The following is a 22,329-nucleotide window of genomic DNA, read 5'->3' as shown; positions in this document are numbered from 1 at the left end:
TGCAGTGTAGAAGACACACCCTTAGCGGTCTTTCCTCCTTGAGACTTCCCATTCTTGAGGAAAGATCAGAGGTTGTGTGCGTGGAGGGTGCTGGGTGCATTTAGATATCAATCACCTATGTCTGTTTTCATGCTGTTAGCTCCAATCAACCATCCCACCTGACCCCAGGTTCCAGGTTGGCTTGTGCAGTTTTGTTTTGTGTGCTAGAGGCACTATTATAGTGTTGGAGGTGTAAAGGAGGAGTCATGGAGGGGTGGTGAGCTGGATAGTGATCTTCTTGACAGCCTAAAGTGGATACACTCACTCTCAGTGACATTATGCTGAGGTGGGTGGCTAGGAGGCAGAGAATGGCTTTATTCCAAAAGGCAAAGGGCAGACCTGTGAGATATGCTGTGAAATATTTCATCAGGATGGTCCCCTCCAACCCCTGAGAAGCACTGCGGGAGTGAAGAGGCTTGCAAGCTATACTGGGGGTAGAGGGCATGTGACTCCTCCCTAAAATATGCAAAACTGAGCTATTTCTCAGTCTTAAGTTCTGCTATATTTCACTGCAGACATAGAGAAAGTGCAGAGAGAAATAGATAGGATCCTACAAGGTATGCTACAGAGCATTTGTACCTCAGCGAGGTATTGTTTGTGCCTTGACTGGGTGTGCAAAGTGCACTCATACCTCATGTAACCTACAAAAACTAACCAAACTTCCTTTCCTGTAAGCAATGTCTCCATGGATTCTTTAATTTTGTACAAAAAATGCTTCAGTTCAAATCTGCTACAGGAAGAAGGACAGAGAGGAGGCGGAGTATAGAATGTGACGGTACCATGCTGGGGATGCCATTTTGAAGCAGCACAAGATGGAGTATAGAAGGGGATGGGAACTCCTAGCTCACATCCTGCTCCACCTCCACCACCAATAATACCAAGTTGTGAAGATGGGTATGTACATGACCAAGTTCTCTCTGGGGGATTTGACTCTTCCGTGCCAGCCTGGGTTTCTGCTTGGGGTTCAGCTGGTGCAGGGTTGAAATTGCAGTCTGCTATAGCAGGGTAGGACTGGGGCTGGCTTTCCAGCTGGCTGTCATCAGGGTCCTGCATCACAAAAAGATCCTGCCTCTCAGGGGGAAGTTCCTCTCTGGCATCTTTCTGCTCATCCTATGATGGGTCTAGCCAGTTGTCCTTGGTGTGGGGAAGAGTGCAGGCAGCAGGCTCCGATAGTGCCTGGAACAGGTTATACTATAATTGCGTAGAATCCTGTCCAGTTCATCAGAAAATGAACAGATCACATGGCCCTTACCAGGTTGTCTCTTTATCTCTTATTTCAATGTACTTTCTCCTGAGTGGCTTGCTCCTTAGCTGGCACCGGTTGGTGTCCTGGCCATGACCCCTTGCGGACCTCTGTTTTACAATGTCCACAAAAAGGTCCTTATTTCTGTGGCTGGCTATAATAGTTTCCTGAATCAACATTTCTTCCCAGATGGCAATGCGATTCAGCACGACTCCATGCAGCTGCACAAGCTTTGCTGTGGGGTTTCTGGAGCACTATTGCAGTTGTATTGCCAGATTAATGATACACTGGGATCTGGGAGCAAATGGGCAATATCTGTCTCTAGGCACCTTTTAAAGGGGAGAAGGATCATTCTGAACACTTGACGCTAGGACAGAGAGAGAGGGCACACAGGTAAATGGATAGGTCAGTAATGATCAGCCTGCAAAGCTTTGTGGGATAGTCATTGGCAGAATGTACAAAGTGGTATGCAGCAATTGTGTGTACATGAACAAAAGACCAAACATAGTCCACTTTACAAGAGGACTCCAGAGTTCCTGATAAACATGGAGTTGGTGCGCAATGATGGGTTGCGTTGTGCGTCCACAAGCATTTTCAAAATGGATTAACTTAAGTAGATCTAGTTTGAAAACACCCATGTAGACAAGCCCTTAGAAAGGTTCCTCTTCCGTCTTCTCTCTGCCTCTCACTTCTATAGAGCAACACTGTAACTTGTATTTACTTACACAGAATCACAGATCTTCTTCACCTCTGCCTTCTGTCAGGTCACTTAGGCCCTGACACTGCTAGATTGTTCCCTATGGTACATTTAACAGTGTTAGTTTAAAATGTCTCAAGCAGTGGAGCTTATGCTAACTCTCTTTAGGAGGCCTATAAAATGTCTGAAATAGATGACCAGGAGAGTTTTTGATGAACCATCCATCTTAACATTTCCTTTTAATATCCTCCCATTACCACTACTTATACTCGCTTGTATTTAAACAGTCGTTTCCCTCCTCCCCCCAAAACTGAGTGTTTACACCCTTCTGATGGCTTCTAGTTTGACTCCTGCGTGTCTTATTTTGTACACAGTTTATTGGGTTATATTTGTGCCTAACAAATTGTGAAAGGTGCTTTCTCATTGTCAACTCTCATGGTATGTATTAATGTGATTCTGAGCGTCTGTTGGTGTTGGCATGGAATGCCTACTGCCACCTCAGAAGAGGGCTTGTAGCAGGACCAGATTATAACAATCTGAGGCCCTAAACTATGTCAAATGTAAGAGGCCCCATACCATTAAAAAATGAATTTATTATTTTCACAGAAAGGACACTGAATATATAAACACGAAAGCTTTATATTTGCGCATATATATATATATATATATATATATATATATATATATATATATATGGTGAAGTTGTAAAAATAGAATAATAATTTTCAGCAGCCCCCGTTGTAACAATGACATCATGACAAATAAATTTTAGACCAATTCTTTGAACTAATTGTGTATGTAAAGTAGAAGCAAACAAAACAATATAAAAAAATAGAAAATAAAAAAATACAGTAAATAATACAATTTCCTAGACGAGTTCTCAGGAAATTTTTCTTCTGTGTTGGGGCATCTAAATTGTGGAATTCCTTTTCTGAATATGCAGTGAGACTCTTGGCAATCAAGGATATAAGAGGCAATAGAGGATATAGGATGTGGATAACCCACAAGCTTCAAGCTCAACTATTAGTTATATTTATCTGAATTACACTCAGGTAATAACAGATTTCAGAGTAGCAGCTGTGTTAGTCTGTGTCCGCAAAAAGAACAGGAGTACTTGTGGCACCTTAGAGACTAACACATTTAATCTGAGCATAAGCTTTTGTGGGCTACAGCCCACTTCATCGGATGCATAGAATGGAACATATAGTAAGGAGAGAGAGAGACACACACATATACAGAGACTATAAGGTGGCAATTTTGCAACAGAAAAGCTTCAAAAACAGACTCCAACGAGAAACTGCTGAGCTTGAATTAATACGCAAACTAGATACCATTAACTTGGGTTTGAATAGAGACTGGGAGTGGCTGGGTCATTCCACATATTGAATCTATTTTCCCCATGTTAAGTATCCTCACACCTTCTTGTCAACTGTCTAATTGGGCCATCTTGATTATCACTACAAAAGTTTTTTTTTTCTCCTGCTGATAATAGCTCATCTTAATTAATTAGCCTCTTACTTCACCTTTTCATATTGTGTGTGTGTGTATCTGTATCTATCTGTATCTATATCTATATCTCCTTACTATATGTTCCATTCTATGCATCTGATGAAGTGAGCTGTAGCTCTCAAAAGCTTATGCTCAAATACATTTGTTAGTCTCTAAGGTGCCACAAGTACTCCTGTTGTTTTTACTCAGGTAATAAGCCAACCATCAAAAATTGTATGCGGGTTGTATTTTTCCAATAAATTGTATTATTTTGTAGAAGGTTATACCGAATTACCTAATATTAGTACTAAAATGAGTAGCAGAAAGCTTTTTATTGAAACAACTAAAAAATTTAATTTTAATAATAAATATTGAGATGTATATATCTATGCAACAACAAATATTTTTATTTATATATATATATATATATATATATATATATATATATATATATATATATTGAAAGCCTCTGTTATATTAGCAGGATATTTCTGTGAAAGTTAGTGCTACTTTATCTATGTTCTCACAGGAAAACAAGAGAGGCTATATAATCTTTTTTACACCATGAATAACGAAAATTCTCCTTTTCATATGAATAAATGAAAAAAAGTTAAATTTTGTTTGGAAAATACAAAATTTATCCAGACTATATATAAAATATATTTACAAATGTTTATTCTGATTTAATTTTCACTATGAAATAATGAATTGTTGGGATTTTTATTTTGCTATATTATAAAAGTACAATGTATTATGCACATGATATGTGATTTATAAATCTATATAGGAATTTTTACATAGCATACTACCTGTAATAAAATATTATCTTGCGTGCTCCAAACCCGGTGAGCAGAAAATCCCAGTCTTTTTTTCTAGGCAGACATCTCTTTGCATTTGCTTCTCTATCCTCTGTCTCCCCCAGAACCACTGATTAATCTCAAGTAAACACCTTGGACACACACAGAGTGACAACAAGCTATATGCGCAGAAAAAAGACTACTAATCTCTATACAGGCATTGAGATAGTGAGAAAAACTAGCCTATATTCAAACAAATATAATGAATATTAAAGGCTTTAATAGCCTATAAATCATATATGCACATCGTTTGAAATAACTTGCTCACCAAGTACTCAGAATATTTGATATATATCTACCTCTTCCTTCACTTCTCTCAAAACCCTCTATTCTTTCGTCAGCACTCTTCAATACTTACTGTGAAGGTTCCCAAAACTGACAGAGGGAAGCCAACAAAAATTTATCCTCCTCTAGATCCGCTTGACTGAAGTCCATAAAACGATCACCTGCAAACTCAATCATATGAAGCGATGGATAGCCCATGAAACAGAAAGTGGCGTGCGCACTTAAATACACAATTGAACGTATGTACTAATCAAAAGAAGAAAGAACACACTAAGATACGAGTATGAGCTTGGCAGGATTGCTTCATGACACTGCTGTCTCCGACCTCATATTTTTCCCCGATTTTTCTCAGTAATAAGACTTCCTTTCATTCTTGTTATGAAGGCATGTTCAGAATTTTACCAGTAGCAGCTGGCCAACAAAACGCTGCCTTAGGAGAATGATAGCAGACTTACTCATAGAAATACTAATTTTACAAGCGCAATTATCGTTTTTGTTTTCTCAGCCTTGGCCTCCTGCCTGTCAATAATGAACAATTAGTGAAGGGAAAGGGCATTTGTGTAGCCAGATGTGTATATTTTTGTCATATTTGAACCCAAATGTCTATATTTAGAGATAATCTTTTTCCTATATCTCTTTTATCAACCGATTTTGATAAAAATTTGAAATGAAGTCATGCTTCTTTTTTAGAGGCCCTAAGCTGTAGCTTAGTTATTTTATACCTTAATCTGCCACCGGTTTGTAGAATGAAGGGAGTGCACACCACATAGTTGAAGTTTCAGCCACTGCTAATGGTACAGTGTTCTCTGGCCAATATTACTTAGGTGATTCTTGCTCTGTACAGTGTAGATCAAATAACTTAGCAACACATAATTCAGAGGGATGCTGAGCACTTACTGATCTGGTGTACAATAATTAACTGAAATCCAGGATAAAGTTATGTAGCATGGTCTAGTGGCTTGTATGTAATACCAGGAGCCAGGAATTCTTACCCTGGTTCTGACTTTGCTGTGCCTTTGCCTCTAGCTATTGATTTACCTTCTCTGACCCTTGCCCTATCTATATAGTGGAGGATAACAACTTAACTACCTTTTGAATGTTGTGAAGAATAATTACAAACATTAACTAAGGTGTCTTAAAGAAGAGAAGCATGAAGGACAAACCAACCTCTAGTTTTACATGCAACAGTACACTTTTCTGGGATTTAGGAAAGAACATTCAAAAAGAGACAGAGGCAGTGGGTATAATAGGCTAGGGGAGGCTAAGCCTCCCCTCATGCAGTCACCACCGAATGCCAGGGCCACCACGGCCCAGGTGTCCAGCCTGTGCTCTGCCTTTTCCAATATCTGCTCCGAACCTTCCTTGAGGCCCACACTGCCCGCTGCTGCGTGAGTCTCTCGTCTCGTCTCATCTCATCTTCTTCGCTTCACACCCCTCCACCATGTCCCTCCTCTCCTCACCCCGCCATGAGGTTGCTTGTTGCATCTCTGCGAGTGGTGGAGGCCTCGTGGGGAGGGAGAGTGGACAGGAGGGACATAGGAAGCGGTGGTCATGGAGGGGAGCAGGCCTACGACTGAGCGGGGATGGAGTGTGGGAGAGGCCATGGGTGGAAGAGGTGGGACAGGGAGCTAGCCTCCCCCTGGGGAAGCTTCACCTGCCATCCATGAAAAGAGGCCCCAAAGCTTAGGACCCTTCATTTTATACAAAATACACAGAGTTATTTTTTTGGCGTTAGTGTAACGTGATGTAACAGGAATGGGGAATAATTTTTTTCAAAACACCATTACGAAAAGTTTCAGTAGATACTCAACAATCTCCAGAAGCAGTTCTCTTCCTTGTTCTGGAGGCTAGCTTTCCATTACAGCAGTCAAAATCAATCTGTCCCTACATGTGACACTTAACTTAAACATAAAATATGGGAACTTTGAAAAATTGATCTCTTTATGCCTCTAACATTCCTAGGTGGCTTGAAATGACAACCAGTGTATTTGTACATCTCTGTTTCTCATTAAAGACAGGTTCATGTTGAAATATTTATTAACCAGAGGGGCTAGAGAAATGCCCGCAGACAAGCTAGATAACAGACCTGTTTAGTAGCAGTAATAGTTACTCGTATGTAGAACTTCATCTTCAGAATGCTTTACAAAAAGAAATAGGCTCAAACCAGACCTTCAATTGAACTTTAGCATTTTGGATAATAAAAGGAAACTTGGAGCTGAACTACTCCTGGATTTTCTGTTTTGTTTTCACAAAATCAAGTTCAAGTCTTGCAAGACCATGATGTAGTCTATGTGTACTGACAGTTTTTTGTCCTGGCTCATATATGGAAATACTCATGGAAACTTAAGCTGTCAGTCATGATAAGGGCTGGTCAGAAAGCAAGAATTCTGTTTTGTGAAAAATTGAGGTTTTCAAACTTTCATTCCTTACTGGGGCAAAAATGAGGCATTTGAAATTTTTCAAGAAAATACACGACACTCTCTCACCCTAGAATAGCCAACAGTAGGAATTTGAGACCTTGGCTCTCCCACATTCTCAGGTGAGTTCTCTTACTACCAAGCTATTAACTATTCTTGTGTCTGTCTGTCTGTTTCTCTCTCTCTCTCTCTGCAAAATTTCTGTTGAAATGGATACATTTCTGCCAAAAAATTCAGTTTTGCTGAAACAGCTTTTTCCAACAGAAGGTTTTATCCATTTTTTCGATCAGCTCTAGGCATGATCACTCAGTGTCACAGTAGTTTTGTACATTTTTAGCAGTAGCCTTAATTATTCCAACATTCTGGTTTTTGTTTGGGACTGTGCCAGTAAACTGTGTTAAGGACCATACAAAGGAGGACTGTTCTGTTTGAAAAGCTGAATTCATGGATGAGAGACTTACAAGGTTGCTCATAGTTCCAAATTGGTGCTGCAACTTGCAGAAAGTTGACCTGTGTGGGGTGGGAGGGAGATAGAATCTTTGGAAGAGGCTCACACTCAATTTGTAGATGATGCTGGTTGCTGGTTTTTACTGTTTTCATTGGGTTGAAACTGTGGTCAGAAATATCATTCTTAGTGTATATACGACTGGGGGATGCAAAATATTAATTGAGCTTCTGAATCTTAAAGATTGGACTCATGTTTTGTTTGAACTTTTAATAATGATGTTGAATAAAGTTAGTCTGGAGAGTGCTTGGGAGGGCTTGTGGACCCTACCTCTAAACCTTGTAACCCATGCTGCTTTCTTCCCCTCTTTAGAGACGGGCAGTCGAGTTCCAAAAAGGGGGAGGAGGGAGAACAAACCTGAACCTCCTGCAAATTTGGAACAAAAATTAACCTTAACCTTTTTTGAAGTAGTTCAAGTAGATACCGTCCCACCCCCTAACTTTGCTGAAAGCCATTTTTTGCTTGTTGCTGTCTGGTTACCTTCTGTCTTCAGATTGCGGGCTGGGGATCTAAAAAGGCGGTATGGAAAGTTTCTAACCATGGGAATCTTCAGTGCACACAACTGAACAAAGCAGAATGTGACACAGTTGGGTTTGAAGACTCTAAAGGGAGGCAGTGAGAGGGACTGGGAAGTTGAGGGTCAGTTGGAGATTGGGGAGCCTGATTTTGGTCAGGGAGAGGGAGCTGAGCTGTAGGTGTGGTCTCGTTGGGTATGACTACACTGCAATTAGACACCCACAGCTGGCTCATGCCAGCTAATTCCCAGGCTCAGGGGGGCTCAGGCTAAGGGGCAATTTAATTGCAGTGTAGACATTTGAGCTCTGTCTGGAGCCTGGGCTCTAGAACCCTGTGAGGTGGGAGGGTCCCAGGGCCCTAATATCTATGATGCAGCCCATGAGCCACAGTCAGCTGGTTCGGGGTAGCTACGGGTCTTTAACTGTAGTGTAGACATATCCTGTGAGGTCAACGAGATCGTTGATACCCCGGGAGCTGTGATTATGGCCAGCTCGGACAACAAGAGGAGGAAGGCAGGCATCCAAAATTTTGGGAGTCAAGCAAATCTTTAGTGATAGCTGAATATCCAGGTCCCTAATCTGTAACATATTGCTTTATCATTTCAGATACCTTAAAATCCAGCCAGCATTCAGGAGCCTGATTTCTAAACTGAATAATGTCATGCTGTCTTTAATGCAAAGATGTATTTTTAATCTTTAATTGAATGAAAACATTTATTTTCTTCTCTAGCTCTTCCCTCTGACCTATCCCCCAACTCACCCCTCCCCCCCAAAAAAAGATGGTGGATACCTTATCAGTAGGGCTCCAGTAAAGTGCGGACCACCAAAGCAGACACAGCAGAGCTACTAATCAAGAAATACTTGAGAATAATAATGGCCTGAGCAACAATGTGACAGCAGAATTACCTTCCTAGGTCTTTTTTTCCTTTCTCATTCATCTACCTGCAATCTCATTCATCAGGAAGGAAGCTTATAAGTTTAATATTAAAGAGAGAACCCACAGTGAACAGTTTACAAAGACTATCAAGTGTGATTCCATGTGCTTGTATTATCAGCTTTGAGCTTCCAAATGCAGACAGAGTGTGGAGTAACATGTGTTAAATCATAGTAAGCCACAGAGCAGACTACAGCTAGTGGGGCGGGGGGAGATTCAGTTTATTGTTCAATGGAATGAATGCTATTCTACAGCGACAGCTGGTGCTCTGAGTGACACACAGTGACTGCTTCACTGACTCACAACAATAATACCTGACGAGCTTTGCACATTAGTATGTCTCAGGGGAACGTAGAGAGAAGGATTCTGAAAAAGATCTACTCTCTCTTTTATGAGTGTGGGCACCACTTGATGAGCAATATGCTTCTGATAGTGCAATATCTTGTTTAAAACAGTAAAATCTGTTTGCTATTACAGACTTTCTCTCTAACTTCTATAGAGTCCTTTAATTATTTACCCCAGTATTGTTAAATATCCCCTCCCCTTCCTCCTTGATCTCTGAAGATCCAGTACTGGAGTTTTTGAATCAGTAAATTAATTGGTGTATGTCAGATTACCGCACTTTCTCTTCTTTCAGACCTGAAATTCTACCTTTTTCTTAAGCTGGCTGTGATATATATCTGGGAGGTTACTGTACGACATTTAGGGCTTCTTAATCCAGTGTCTCCTGAAACTTACACCTAATTTACTGCTCACCCATTATTCCCATTAATTGCTAATAATTAATCATCAATCACTTGTAAACACACAGAAATGAGATCTACTGGGTTTTAAAAACTGCTTGTATTAGTATAGCTTCATCCATGCCAGGGGCTCGCACCAGTTCACCTATCTGGATTTCTAAATCAATGTATTAAAATCAGTACACAAGCTGTGCTGGCAAGCCCTAAGCAGCATTGCGTTCCCCAGTCTCTCAACATTGCTGTAATATGGGCAATTTTAAATACAAGTCCCCTTTTTAAAAGCACAACTAATATCCTTCCACCCTACCTCATAAATATCATAGGAAGAAAATTGTTCAAATTGGACTTTTTCTGTAAATAGCAAATTTTTAAGGATAATTGAGCTAAAATGAACCACTTTATCTGCCATTAGCTGTGTGAGGATTAAATAGAGGGATTGAGTGGGCTAATTTTTAGAGTATGTTCTGCAAGTATGCCAAGAATTGGGCTGGTAGACAGAGCTTTTTAGTTCCCATTGCTACTGACCAGAGTGACACTGCTTGCTTCTTACGAAGATGTAACAGCTGTATGGGTGATGGGTGGTATTTTGCATCCGGCATCTGATTGGAGTTGTCAGATTCTTTAAGGGAAACCATCCCCTAACCAGAAATGAACTAAAATCCTTCATGATATCTGTCTCCACATAGCCAAAATATGAATGGTTTTCCCACCACCTCACATTTGCAACTTTAACTTTTCAAAACATTCAAGCTTTGAATATTCATGATTGGACAATGCAACAAACACCAGATTGGTCTGGGTTGCAATGACTGGATTAGTACTATGTAAAACACTTGTCAAGCAATGATTATAATATCCACCAACTTATCCTGCTCTTAGCAACACCATTGTGAATGAGGAATAACTCTTGTGAAGGCAAAGGTGTTACTCTCAATTCATGCTTGTGCAGATGAATACAGTGTTTAACCCAACATTACTGAACTGCAAAAGCATGAAGTAAAAAATGTCAGCCCTCTGGTCTTTTGTTTGACTTTTATAATTTCCAAACAAGTGCTGTTTTGTGGTGGTCATGATCTGTGTCCAATTCCACCTGACTGTGCATGACAATAAGAGCTTCACAGGTCTCCACCCAGACTGTCTGTCTGGGAAGCTCAGCCCTCAAAGGCACAGCCCTCACTGCCATAATGTTGATTCTTCTGGTACAAGGTAGAGCATATTTGCCTCAGAGACTGATTCTCCTTCTTTGGTCTGTGAACTTAGATAAAGTCTAACTTTTATGCAGGGAGAAAAAATTCCAGCACAAGTGTCCATTTGTTCTGACACTCTCATAGCTCCAGCTTCTTTTGGAACTTAATATTGACAGTCCTTCAGGGCAAGTACACTTTCTTCCCAGATAACCACTGCGTCCCAGTGATGTCATAAAGAAATGCTTCTAATGGGTTTGGCTTGAACATTTGAGGGAAGATTTCATCTCTATTCTTTCATCTCCACCTGCTCCAGTTTTAAATACTGCAGCCACAATGTGATAATGATGTTCAGCTACATAAACACAATGCAGAGAGGGAACAAAATAAGGCAAGTATCTTCTTTATTTAATTATAAGAGCAAACTATTCCACAGGGGCATACATAGCCTATGCTGTAATAAGCACTGTAAATTACCTATATAGTAGTTTGATAAATGTCTGATACACACCTCTATAAAAAATTACAAACAAACCCCTCTTTTAAAAATGGATAGATGGTGGAAAGTGTGTTTCAGTGGAGTCCAGCCAAAACCCCAAAACAATGCAATTATTGACCAATTTCTGTACCTTCAAAAAACCAAACTTAGTGTTTCTGGAAATCATCAGTAATCTGCTCCTCATGGCCAATACTTCTTCCTTTTCTCATTTCACCTCATCCAATTTAACTGCTCACTCCCCCTTAATGTTGGATGGTAAAGCATGCAAACCATCTACAAGGTTCCAAATAACCAATTACTAGATGTGACACTCTAGCCCCTTTACTCCCCTGCCTCAGCAAGTAACAGGGAAACTAACTCTGTTCCCCCTTACCACTTTAGTCCCCTTCTTAAGTGAATAAGACCTCTTCAGATAGAGCAGGCAGGGACTGCTCATCCTATGTATGCTACTTGTGGGCAGGGTGGGTACAGATTGGGGAAGGGAGAGGAAGAAGTCTTGGCTCTACTCTACCCCAACCCTCCTAACTTGCTGGCCAAAGTGTCTACTAGTTGCACAGGGAGAATAAGCTACACCATAAAAAGCATCAAGGTAATCTTGCCCTCTCTCTCGGACCAGGGGAAGAAGTGAGATTGAGTCACAATTCTCTTTTGTGGTCTGTTCCTGGGGGGTGAAAAGCTATGACTGTCCCTTCTCAAGGCAGACTGTAATGTACAGTCGATCCAAAGGAGAATATAAAATCCCATTTTGTACTCTAGAGATCAGTTTCCCAAAATCTCCTAGTAACTTGCTATTTTCATCTTTTCACAAATTTTAGGTAGATGCATTAAGGTTGGATGGGTGGTTGTGAATGCTTACCAACAACATTTATAAAACCCAAAATAGTTAGTTCCCTGTTTATTCCAGCCTCCCTTGAAAATCTTTGAAGTATCTTCCAGTGCTTTGTTCTCCATGGCAGAAGGGGAGGTATAATGCTGATAGAAGAAAATACTACTTCCAAAGTACAGCCCGTTCCTGATCCCATTGAAGTTAACAGGAATGTTACCGGATAATTTTCAAAGGGTGCTGAATCAGGCCCATAGTATCCAATAAGGAATTGTGCTGAAGGGCCCAGGGTATTTGTAATGGGTATGCTGGAGACTTTCACCTCTGTGTCATCATTTTAAAATCCCACCTTGACAGATACTGTTACCAAGCAGCTGTTTATTGGGCCATGTGACGTGAACATGTTCTCAGACCAACTTCCAGTGGATACTGCTATTTCTGAGAGATACCTAACTAGCACTCTTGTTTGCAGTCTTAACAGTGGCTGAAGACTACATGGGAATGGAGACCTTGGTCCTCGGGTGGTACCTATCAATCCTGAGCTGATGCAGACTGTTGGAACCATGTGAGGAAACCTGCACTTTTGTGTTTGCTTCCTGTTCAGAACCTATTCTGCACATCAACAAATGGCTGCAGTATCAGGGTACCAGGCTGGGACCTATCAGGAGAATGAAATATCTTTTTAAAATCTGATTATATTAGAGTGTTCAGCAGTAAGCAAATGAAAGAATGATGATACATCAATATGATATGCCACAATTCTGTCGGTCATCGCCACACCAACCTGCTGCAACTCCAGACACCTGTTAGTCTCATGTCACTGTTTGCTGGAGTGACACAAGATAAGATAGTGTGTGCATATGTGTTAAAGGTCAGAGCACAAAGTCTAGGACTAAATTGTGGCTAGGATCAAGTGATGGGAAATCTCTCCTCTAGCCACAAACTGCTTGGAGAGCACCACCTGGCCAAACACCTTTACAATTCACATAGCGTTATTTCCCATCATCTTCACAAACTTGTGCAGCTCCATATTTACAACAGCATACAATTCTTAGCTCACTCAGACAAGAGGGGGAGAAACAGAAGGCAACTTCCCTCTGCAAGATCTCTCTTGGCTCTGACTGTGAAAAGCCTACTAGTCTCCCCACACCCACTCTCAGAGAGCTTTCTTTCTGTGCCTTTCTACTTTCTGGGCTAATCGGTTAATTAGCCTTGTAGCTGTCTCCAGCCCATTCCCAATCTCTGAGGCACGGCTTTTGTCCCTCAGGTTTACCCTGGGGGTGGGTGGGATTTATGTGATGATCCAATGATCAGAGTGCTGGCACAGCTGCTATTGGCCATAAGTCAGTGACAGACAATCTAAAAAGTGGGGAAAAAACTCAGCCAGTAACTAAGCAGTCTCCACAGTTTTGCTGAGTAGGCCCCACTGATATTTTCACTATGATTTTTTTGGGAGGCCGGGGTGGTGGAACATCAGAACACTAGTAGAAGACATTTTATTGGGAGAATTAACAATGAAGAGGTTCAATGGAAGCTAAAGCTATATTTCTATTAAAAAAATAATTTCCCCGAGCATGCTCACCGCCTATGGGGAGAGTGCCTCAGGTTGTTCTCAGGTGACCCTTTAAGACTAGTGCATACAAATAGGATCACCTTACTAATGGTTGACTTGGTGAATGCTTGATGTGTGAATATTCCAATAACTTTGTTTTAATCTTTTTACATGCATGCATTTGCTCACTTGAGTGTTTGCTTTCAGTAAATATTATTAGTGAGCAAACTTTGCTAGCATGAATGCTCATGGAAAATTAACTTTGAGTCTAAATAATCACAGCTAAATAGTCACCAAAAGCAAACTTGAAATTTCATAGTCAAGTGTAAAATTTGCAATTCAAACTTCACAGTTGATTGATAGAATTTCTCCAGTCAGGGAACACAAACAAGCTCATGTGACACAATGTGACCTTTTGAATATTCACAATGACCTGGTCATGAATAATCAAATAACTTAAAATCATTCACTAAATACACTTGTGAATAACTGCAAATTAAGAAATTAGAGACTTTTGTATCTGTTCATGACCAGAAAAGAGGTAAAAATTGTAGAACAAACTGTATTTTATGAATTGTTTGCCCAGTTCTACTTTATGATAATATTTTATTAATAGTATTTGATGGTTCCCAGAACTTAAAAGTATCTAGTATACACCTCTCTCTCTTCCCCCATAACTCTGCTTTCCATTGAGTTACCAGCCAAAGCATTGTCCTGTCTTCCTATTGATAGTTACATCTAATTGTTGCACTGGCGAGCTACCTCTGCTCCGTACTCTTAAATGTTGCTCTCTGGCTCCATTTTCTGGGTTTCCAGCCCACATATGGGGTTTGTCAATATCTGCAGATTGTAACCACAGCCTGATAGGTTTGCAGAAAGAAACCGGGAAAGAATTTTCTGTAGTATCTGGCTGATGAATCTTGCCCATATGCTCAGGGTTTAGCTGATCGCCATATTTGGGGTCGGGAAGGAATTTTCCTCCAGGGCAGATTGGAAGGCCCTGGAGGTTTTTCGCCTTCCTCTGTAGCATGGGGCACGGGTCACTTGCTGGAGGATTCTCTGCTCCTTGAGGTCTTCAAACTACAATTTGAGGACTTCAATAGCACAGATATAGGTGTGAGGTCTTTTTTAGGAGTGGTGGGTGAAATTCTGTGGCCTGCATTGTGCAGGAGGTCAGACTAGATGATCATAATGGTCCCTTCTGACCTAAATATCTATGAATCTATGCAGGCAGACAGGAGTTAGCAAGGGGCCATTGTGATTACATGAACATGACAATAGGGTGAGTGAATCTGACTGGGACCCCAATCAAATCAAGTTCCTTCATGTAGGGCTCCACAAAACCTAGGGCCTGTCCTGCTTTTCTATACACCACCTGGAGAACTGAAATAAGAGGGGAACGTTTTCTTCAGTGATATTAGGAGATGTAATTTTAAGATTCATTCATAAATGTTTATGGTCAAACACTTCTTCATTTGTGCAAATGTTAATATCAGAGGGTGTCTGGATCGTTGCTGCTAAAGTGTTTTGGTTATTACATACATACCTTCTCTCATAGTGCAAAGCACCATAAAGTCACAATCACAATGAACAGTAAACAGCACATGGAAGTCATTGGTCAGCAATCTTCCTCTACATTTCAGTCTTCACCCAGCCTTGCAAAGCGCGGTGTACCATATCCCATCCAGTCAGCCACAGCATCAAACCACACTTGCAGCATCAAACCACACACACTGGTGCCTTGCACAAGTCCCTGGAAAACCTTTCTTCAACAATCTTCCTCCATCCATCTGACCCATGCATCCCACAAACTCAAGTTTTCTTTATCTGATTATCTTAATATTACTTCCTTGTTAGTAGTGTGTGAGGTATCTAATGCACAGCAATCACCTGTAACATTTGAATTCAAAGGCAGAAAGCCTTTTAGGCAGTGGTTTTGCACTCTGTTACCCTGGAAGGGATGTACTAAAATGTGACCTGGCCCTAGGACCAAATTGCGGGAAGAGACCCCCACTGCAGCAAGAGAGGGACTATCGGAAGGGGCGCCATATAGGGAGATGGCTGTGATGCCAGGCCTGGCCATGAGGAGGTGATCTTGCAATGAATGAATCCCTTCACAGGCAGTAGCACGTACAAATATAAGAATGGGCCCTCCTATGTCAGACTAAAGGTCCATCTAGCCAAGTATCCTGCCTTCCAACAGTGGCCAGTGCCAGGTGCCCCAGAGGGAATGAACAGAACAGGTAATCATCGAGTGATCCATCCCCAGTCGCTCATTCCCAGCTTCTGGCAAACAGAGGCTAGGGACACCATCCCTGCCCATCCTGGCTAATAGCCATTGATGAACCTATCCACCATGAATTTATCTAGTTCTTTTTTGAACCCTGTTATGGTCTTGGTCTTCACAATATCCTCTGGCAAGGAGTTCCACAGGTTGACTGTGTGTTGTTTGAAGAAATATTTCCTTTTATTTGTTTTAACCTGCTGCCTATTAATTTCATTTGGTGACCCCTAGCTCTTGTCTTATGAGAAGTAGTAAACAACATTTCCTTATCTACTTTCTCTACACCAGTCATGACTTTATAGACCTCAATCATATCTTCCCTTAGCTGTCTCTTTTCCAAGCTGAAAAGTCCCAGTCTTATTAAACTCTCCTCATACGGAAGCCATTCCATACCCCTAATAATTTTTGTTGCCATTTTATGAACCTTTTCCAATTCCAATATATCTTTTTTGAGATGGGGCGACCACATCTGCACACAGTATTCTTTCCACGCAGCTTGCAGAGATTTCATATAATATATAATACTGTCTCTCTTGAAGTTATGTAGCACTGAGGATAATAGGTCCATCTGAGTGTAACACAACACTAAATATTGGAATTTTTCGGTTGTTCCATGGAACTACCCACTTTACTGTTTAGCTGCTCTTTCCTTCAAACCCCCTTTCCCCTCAATATCATTGCCAGTGACAGGTGTTCTTTTTTTTTTTAATCTAAATAAAGTGGAAGTTGAAATTCATGGATTTATTCTCTGGATTTATCTGCTTTGTTTGAGTAAGATTACTATCCATTTGCATGCAAGTAGAAAAGAAGTACACTACATTTTATATGCAATGTGTTATTTTATGCGTATCTTCTGTGGTAAGACTTACAGCAAATGACTGTGAAATTAACAGTGGGATTCTTCTGCCATCCAGTGGAGAGACTGTTACACAAACAAAAGGCAGTCAGCAAAGAGAGTGTCCATTTTTGCTAACTAAAAGACATGGGATGATAAACTGTGGTCGAGTCTACATCTTGGACCAATAGGGACTACTACTCCCTAGTCCTAGTCCCTAGTTATAAATTAATTCTTCAGTGAAACTTTTCTTCAAAAATTTAACTTACCTGACACGAGGGGAATAAAATCCTGCGATTCTCAATTGGTTCAATTTCTTTTTTTCTCATCTGCGTGCAACTTGAAGCATTAGGGAACCCTTGGTTGTGACCTGGGAAAACAAATCCTGCTGGTCAAAGGTGCTGAGCACCTGCTTACTAGCATTTGATGCCACTAGGAGTTGCATATACTCAGTACTTCCCAGGCTGTGGCCCATCGAGTTTTAGGTTTCTTTTAACATTTGATAGCTGTCGTTTGTAGTGTTTAAAAAAATGCTTAGTGTTTTTCTAGCATTTTGCTCTTTCAGAACACTGTAACATGATTTAGTTGTACTCTAATTAGTAACATACACGTGTGTATAGGCCCATATTTTCGGAAGTGTTTACTAATTTTGGGTGCCTAAGTTAAGGCAGTTGAGACCTGACTTTTGTGAGGTACTAACTTGTAGCTCCAACAGACAGGCATGGGAGCACTTCTGGAAAAACAGATAGGGTCTGGGTTTTTTTTGTTTTTATCTCCAAATAAGAGTGAACACTTCTGAAAATGAGACTGCTGTAACTCAGGTTTGTTTCTCCAATGCTAGGAATTTGTAAATGGGAGGAGAAAATACTGGTAAGCCCCATGTCTGCCCTCGGTCACAGTCCTTTGAAGAGCCCCTTCATTCCCACCAGTCAGGCTATAATTTTCCCTCCCTCTTTTGGACTTAAAGGTGACATCTTTACCTCCTTTCAGCAATCCCCTTTCTGCTGGAGAAATTAAAACAAACAAACAAACAAATCTGCAAGAACATTTAATCCTGCCATGAGAAGGTACAGAAAAAGATAGCAGGGTAGGGTGAGGTCTTTTTTACAATCTGGGAAAGTTCATCCTAAATGAGTTTTTGTAACATAAAAGCATGACTAGTGAGCATTCTTTTTCTCTAAATACTGTGTTTTTTTCCCTTGAGGGTCCTGTAAAGTAAAAAACTCACGGGCTGAGACGAAGTTCAATTCTTATAATTCTGATGTTGTTTTAATAAACATTTTCTGTTAGTATAAGCCTCTCAAAGTTGAAACAGTGGTACCCCTCTGGCAACGTTTAGTGTAAACTAGTCTTGCCACTCCTCCATATTAGTCTCCATTCCCTCCTGATTCATAGCTGCCATTTCAGCATTTTCAAAGATACCAGGCTCTGCTGAGGAATCTCTTTCTGCAAAAGCAGCTTCAGCATCTTTTGTATGGATGTGCCTCTGATATAGGTCATTGATATAGGTCACCACTAATGATTGGTCATTAGTCCTATGATGAGATGGATAATCCCACACTTGGGAGATAGGGGTAGAGAAACAACTTTTGGTTCAGGAAGCCCTGCCTAAGCAGGCCTACTGAGCGTGCTCCAGTTGAAGGAGGGGGCGTGAAAGGGAGGCATCACAGCACAGCTGGGTGATTGGTGGAAGAAGGCAGACCTGTGCTCAGTGCTATGGTGGGACCACACCTGGAGGGTGCATCTCCAGGAATAGGACTACTGCATGAAACATGAATTTTCTAACTTGGGGAAGCCCATGTGTTGGGTTGCAAGGGACATTTGCAAGCTGCAATGCATCTCATGGAGGGACAGAATGGTAGGAAAAGACCTGGGGTTCACTAGCCAGATCACAGGTAGCAAACGCTGTGCTTATGGTGCTCAAGAGGGCAGAGGCCAAATATCTGGCTATGAGCCCTTAATGAAGCATCTTGGATTTAATTGTGCATGACACTTCTGTTGCTCTTAAGTCACCCTCTCTAGGTGCTGTGGGGGGGAATGTCTGATGATGAAACAATCTGAAGAAATGAGGCTATTAACAAATGATTAAGCAGTTCTGCCTTGCTAGTGTGGAGAGTGGTTGCACCTCTGTGCTGATGTCTCTCAACTAATGGTGCCAGTTGTCATGATGTCTCTTGTAATACAATTACCCAGCAATGGATAGAGATGAATGAACTCATTTCATGTAGGCAGCCAGAAAGCCTGTCAAATTATTAACAACTGTTGATTGCCATTCACTATGAGTTTGGGATTAAATCAGGGCTGTGACATGGAAGTGAGGGACTCTGCATCCCATCACGAATCCCTTGGAACATTTGGTCCTTTCTACCTGTACTCCTCTCACAAAAATATAGCTTCATCTTTATGTTCACCATTAGTCATTGTGTTGACTAACCTTTTTATTAAATTGAACATGTCGTTCACGTTTACTGAAAACCTTACCTAGTAATGAACGCCAGCAGAGCACAGTGTGAGCTTACTGGATTTTGGGTGGCTTCCAGCAAACGCCTACTTTCCTCTTGACTGATTCCTGAAATTATAATATATGCATTAGTGCTCCAGGAAGATGACTCTACTTCTGAGCTGACAATACTTGATGCAGCACTCAACTCTTCCTCCCTGTTCTTAGCAAGCTCTCTGAAAGAACACTGACTGAACAGTTGTGACTCAGGTTCCCAGCACAAACGCATCTTCCCAGCAGCAATTACATTTCTAGGCACTGCCAGATATTACAGGACTGATGTTAGAAGAATGGGGGGGGAAGGGGAGAGCATTTTTCCTCTGCTTTACACAGTATTTCCAGCTGCATCATTTTTTAGCATCTCTTCCAGCAGCACTGTTTGCCATATCTAACAGTACTTCACAGGAATGTCTTTTTAAAGGCAACAAAATTACTTTCCTACTTATACTTTTTAAAATCAGATTTAGTAAATAATGATCGTATAGATCTTTCCCCAACTTTTAGGTCACTATTCTATCAATTAAAGAGCAAACAGGTTTTTAAAATAAACCAGCTTTTGGTCAGCTTTGCATTTTAGGTTAGAAAGGAGGAATGAAATCTGACTTTGTTCTGTGTCACAGAGATGAGGTACTTCTATTTGATTGCTTCAGAAGCTTCTCTCACATCTTAGATGAAAGAATCCATTCCCAAAGGTATTATGTCACGTAAGGTGACACCCCTTTTCCAGAGCTGGAGTTTGACTCTGCCCTGCTCTTTGACTATACATGGCAATAAGATTGCTCATGGGAATGAGTAAGTCCCTTGATGTTTCAGCTTGGAGATTGGGTTTGTCCCCAGATGACTGAAGTAGTAGACCAAAGCTGTGGCTGTGTTTGGAGACAATCAAAAGGGCCAGATGAACAGAAGACTATAGTACACCCTGCCAAATAGTGTGGGGAAAACAGGAGGTTCCTTAATGGCTCTCAACAAAACTGGATGTGGGGAAATGGAGTCTCCCCCCCACCCCACAAAGCTCTTTGGAAGTAGAACTCTTCCTTCCCTCACCTGACAAAGTATGCTTCCCACCATCTCTCTCATGCACTTGGGGTCTGCAGAGCAACATGCTATAGATGTGGTTGTAGGTTCATAAGTCATTTAAGGCCTCCTGTGATGTTCTGTACCTCCATTTCACGTTTGAAACTATATTTGGGGCATTGCTGTATGATGTGTTCAATGGTCTGGATGTTCTCACCACAGTTGCATAAAGGGAAGTGTTTGATTTTCTACTTGTACATTGAGTAGCAGCATCTTCAATGGTTTGTTCAGATGTAGTTTGTTCAGCCTGGTCCAAAGTCTGCGTGGTGGGTCAAAACTGGGAGGGCAGCTTGTTGAGTCAGTGATAATGTGCTTGTTTGCCATTTCCCGCCAGGATTCAGGGACATGAAGTGGTTTAGTGCCTTTCGCAATTTCAGGCATTATTGAGGTATATTATCCATAACCCCCAGATGGGAAGTTTGGGTAGTCTTCAGCACATTTAAGCTCTCATGCTGTGGCTATATCTTGATGGATAGCTGGAGGTTCAATGTTTGTTAATACAGAAAGCCCCTGTAGAGGTGTTCAGTTTTAAAGTTTCTGTGATGATTTGTGTTGTGCTGTATGGAATCTGGGGGACACCTGAGGATATTATGAATATTAATATCGTAAAATGACAATGAGTTGTGCCAGATAGGCCATGTAAGATATCTGCAAAAATGTTATGATTTGCCAAATATGATGATGGGGCCGGACGAGTTGCATCAGAGAGTGCTGAAGGAATTGGCGGCTGTGATTGCAGAGCCATTGGCCATTATCTTTGAAAACTCGTGGCGAACCGGGGAAGTCCCAGATGACTGGAAAAAGGCTAATGTAGTGCCAATCTTTAAAAAAGGGAAGAAGGAGGATCCTGGGAACTACAGGCCAGTCAGCCTCACCTCAGTCCCTGGAAAAATCATGGAGCAGGTCCTCAAAGAATCAATCCTGAAGCACTTGCATGAGAGGAAAGTGATCAGGAACAGCCAGCATGGATTCACCAAGGGAAGGTCAAGCCTGACTAATCTAATCGCCTTTTATGATGAGATTACTGGTTCTGTGGATGAAGGGAAAGCAGTGGATGTATTGTTTCTTGACTTTAGCAAAGCTTTTGACATGGTCTCCCACAGTATTCTTGTCAGCAAGTTAAGGAAGTATGGGCTGGATGAATGCACTATAAGGTGGGTAGAAAGCTGGCTAGATTGTCGGGCTCAACGGGTAGTGATCAATGGCTCCATGTCTAGTTGGCAGCCGGTATCAAGTGGAGTACCCCAAGGGTCGGTCCTGGGGCCGGTTTTGTTCAATATCTTCATAAATGATCTGGAGGATGGTGTGGATTGCACTCTCAGCAAATTTGCGGATGATACTAAACTGGGAGGAGTGGTAGATACGCTGGAGGGGAGGGATAGGATACAGAAGGACCTAGACAAATTGGAGGATTGGGCCAAAAGAAATCTGATGAGGTTCAATAAGGATAAGTGCAGGGTCCTGCACTTAGGACGGAAGAACCCAATGCACAGCTACAGACTAGGGACCGAATGGCTAGGCAGCAGTTCTGCGGAAAAGGACCTAGGGGTGACAGTGGACGAGAAGCTGGATATGAGTCAGCAGTGTGCCCTTGTTGCCAAGGCCAATGGCATTTTGGGATGTATAAGTAGGGGCATAGCGAGCAGATCGAGGGACGTGATCGTTCCCCTCTATTCGACATTGGTGAGGCCTCATCTGGAGTACTGTGTCCAGTTTTGGGCCCCACACTTCAAGAAGGATGTGGATAAATTGGAGAGAGTCCAGCGAAGGGCAACAAAAATGATTAGGGGACTGGAACACATGAGTTATGAGGAGAGGCTGAGGGAGCTGGGATTGTTTAGCCAGCAGAAGAGAA

The 22,329-nt window shown here is 41.4% G+C and overlaps 1 protein-coding gene across 3 annotated transcripts in view; it reads left to right on the top strand.

Annotated features, from left to right (window-relative positions):
- Nucleotides 1-566: 566 nt before the first annotated feature.
- The window catches only part of LOC144930558 (uncharacterized), an 87,464-nt gene continuing 65,701 nt past the window's right edge, over nucleotides 567-22,329 (top strand). For all 3 annotated transcript variants that reach the window (XM_078852858.1, XM_078852856.1, XM_078852857.1), the window contains exon 1: nucleotides 567-933. In XM_078852858.1, coding sequence (XP_078708984.1) covers nucleotides 869-933 — 65 coding nt within the window. In that variant the 5' untranslated portion in view covers nucleotides 567-868. The remainder of the gene's footprint in view (nucleotides 934-22,329) is intronic.

The sequence above is a fragment of the Lepidochelys kempii genome, chromosome 5, assembly GCF_965140285.1.
Source record: "Lepidochelys kempii isolate rLepKem1 chromosome 5, rLepKem1.hap1, whole genome shotgun sequence".
In the NCBI taxonomy this organism is placed as follows: Eukaryota; Metazoa; Chordata; order Testudines; family Cheloniidae; genus Lepidochelys; species Lepidochelys kempii.
This window is presented reverse-complemented; position numbering and strand designations above follow the sequence as displayed.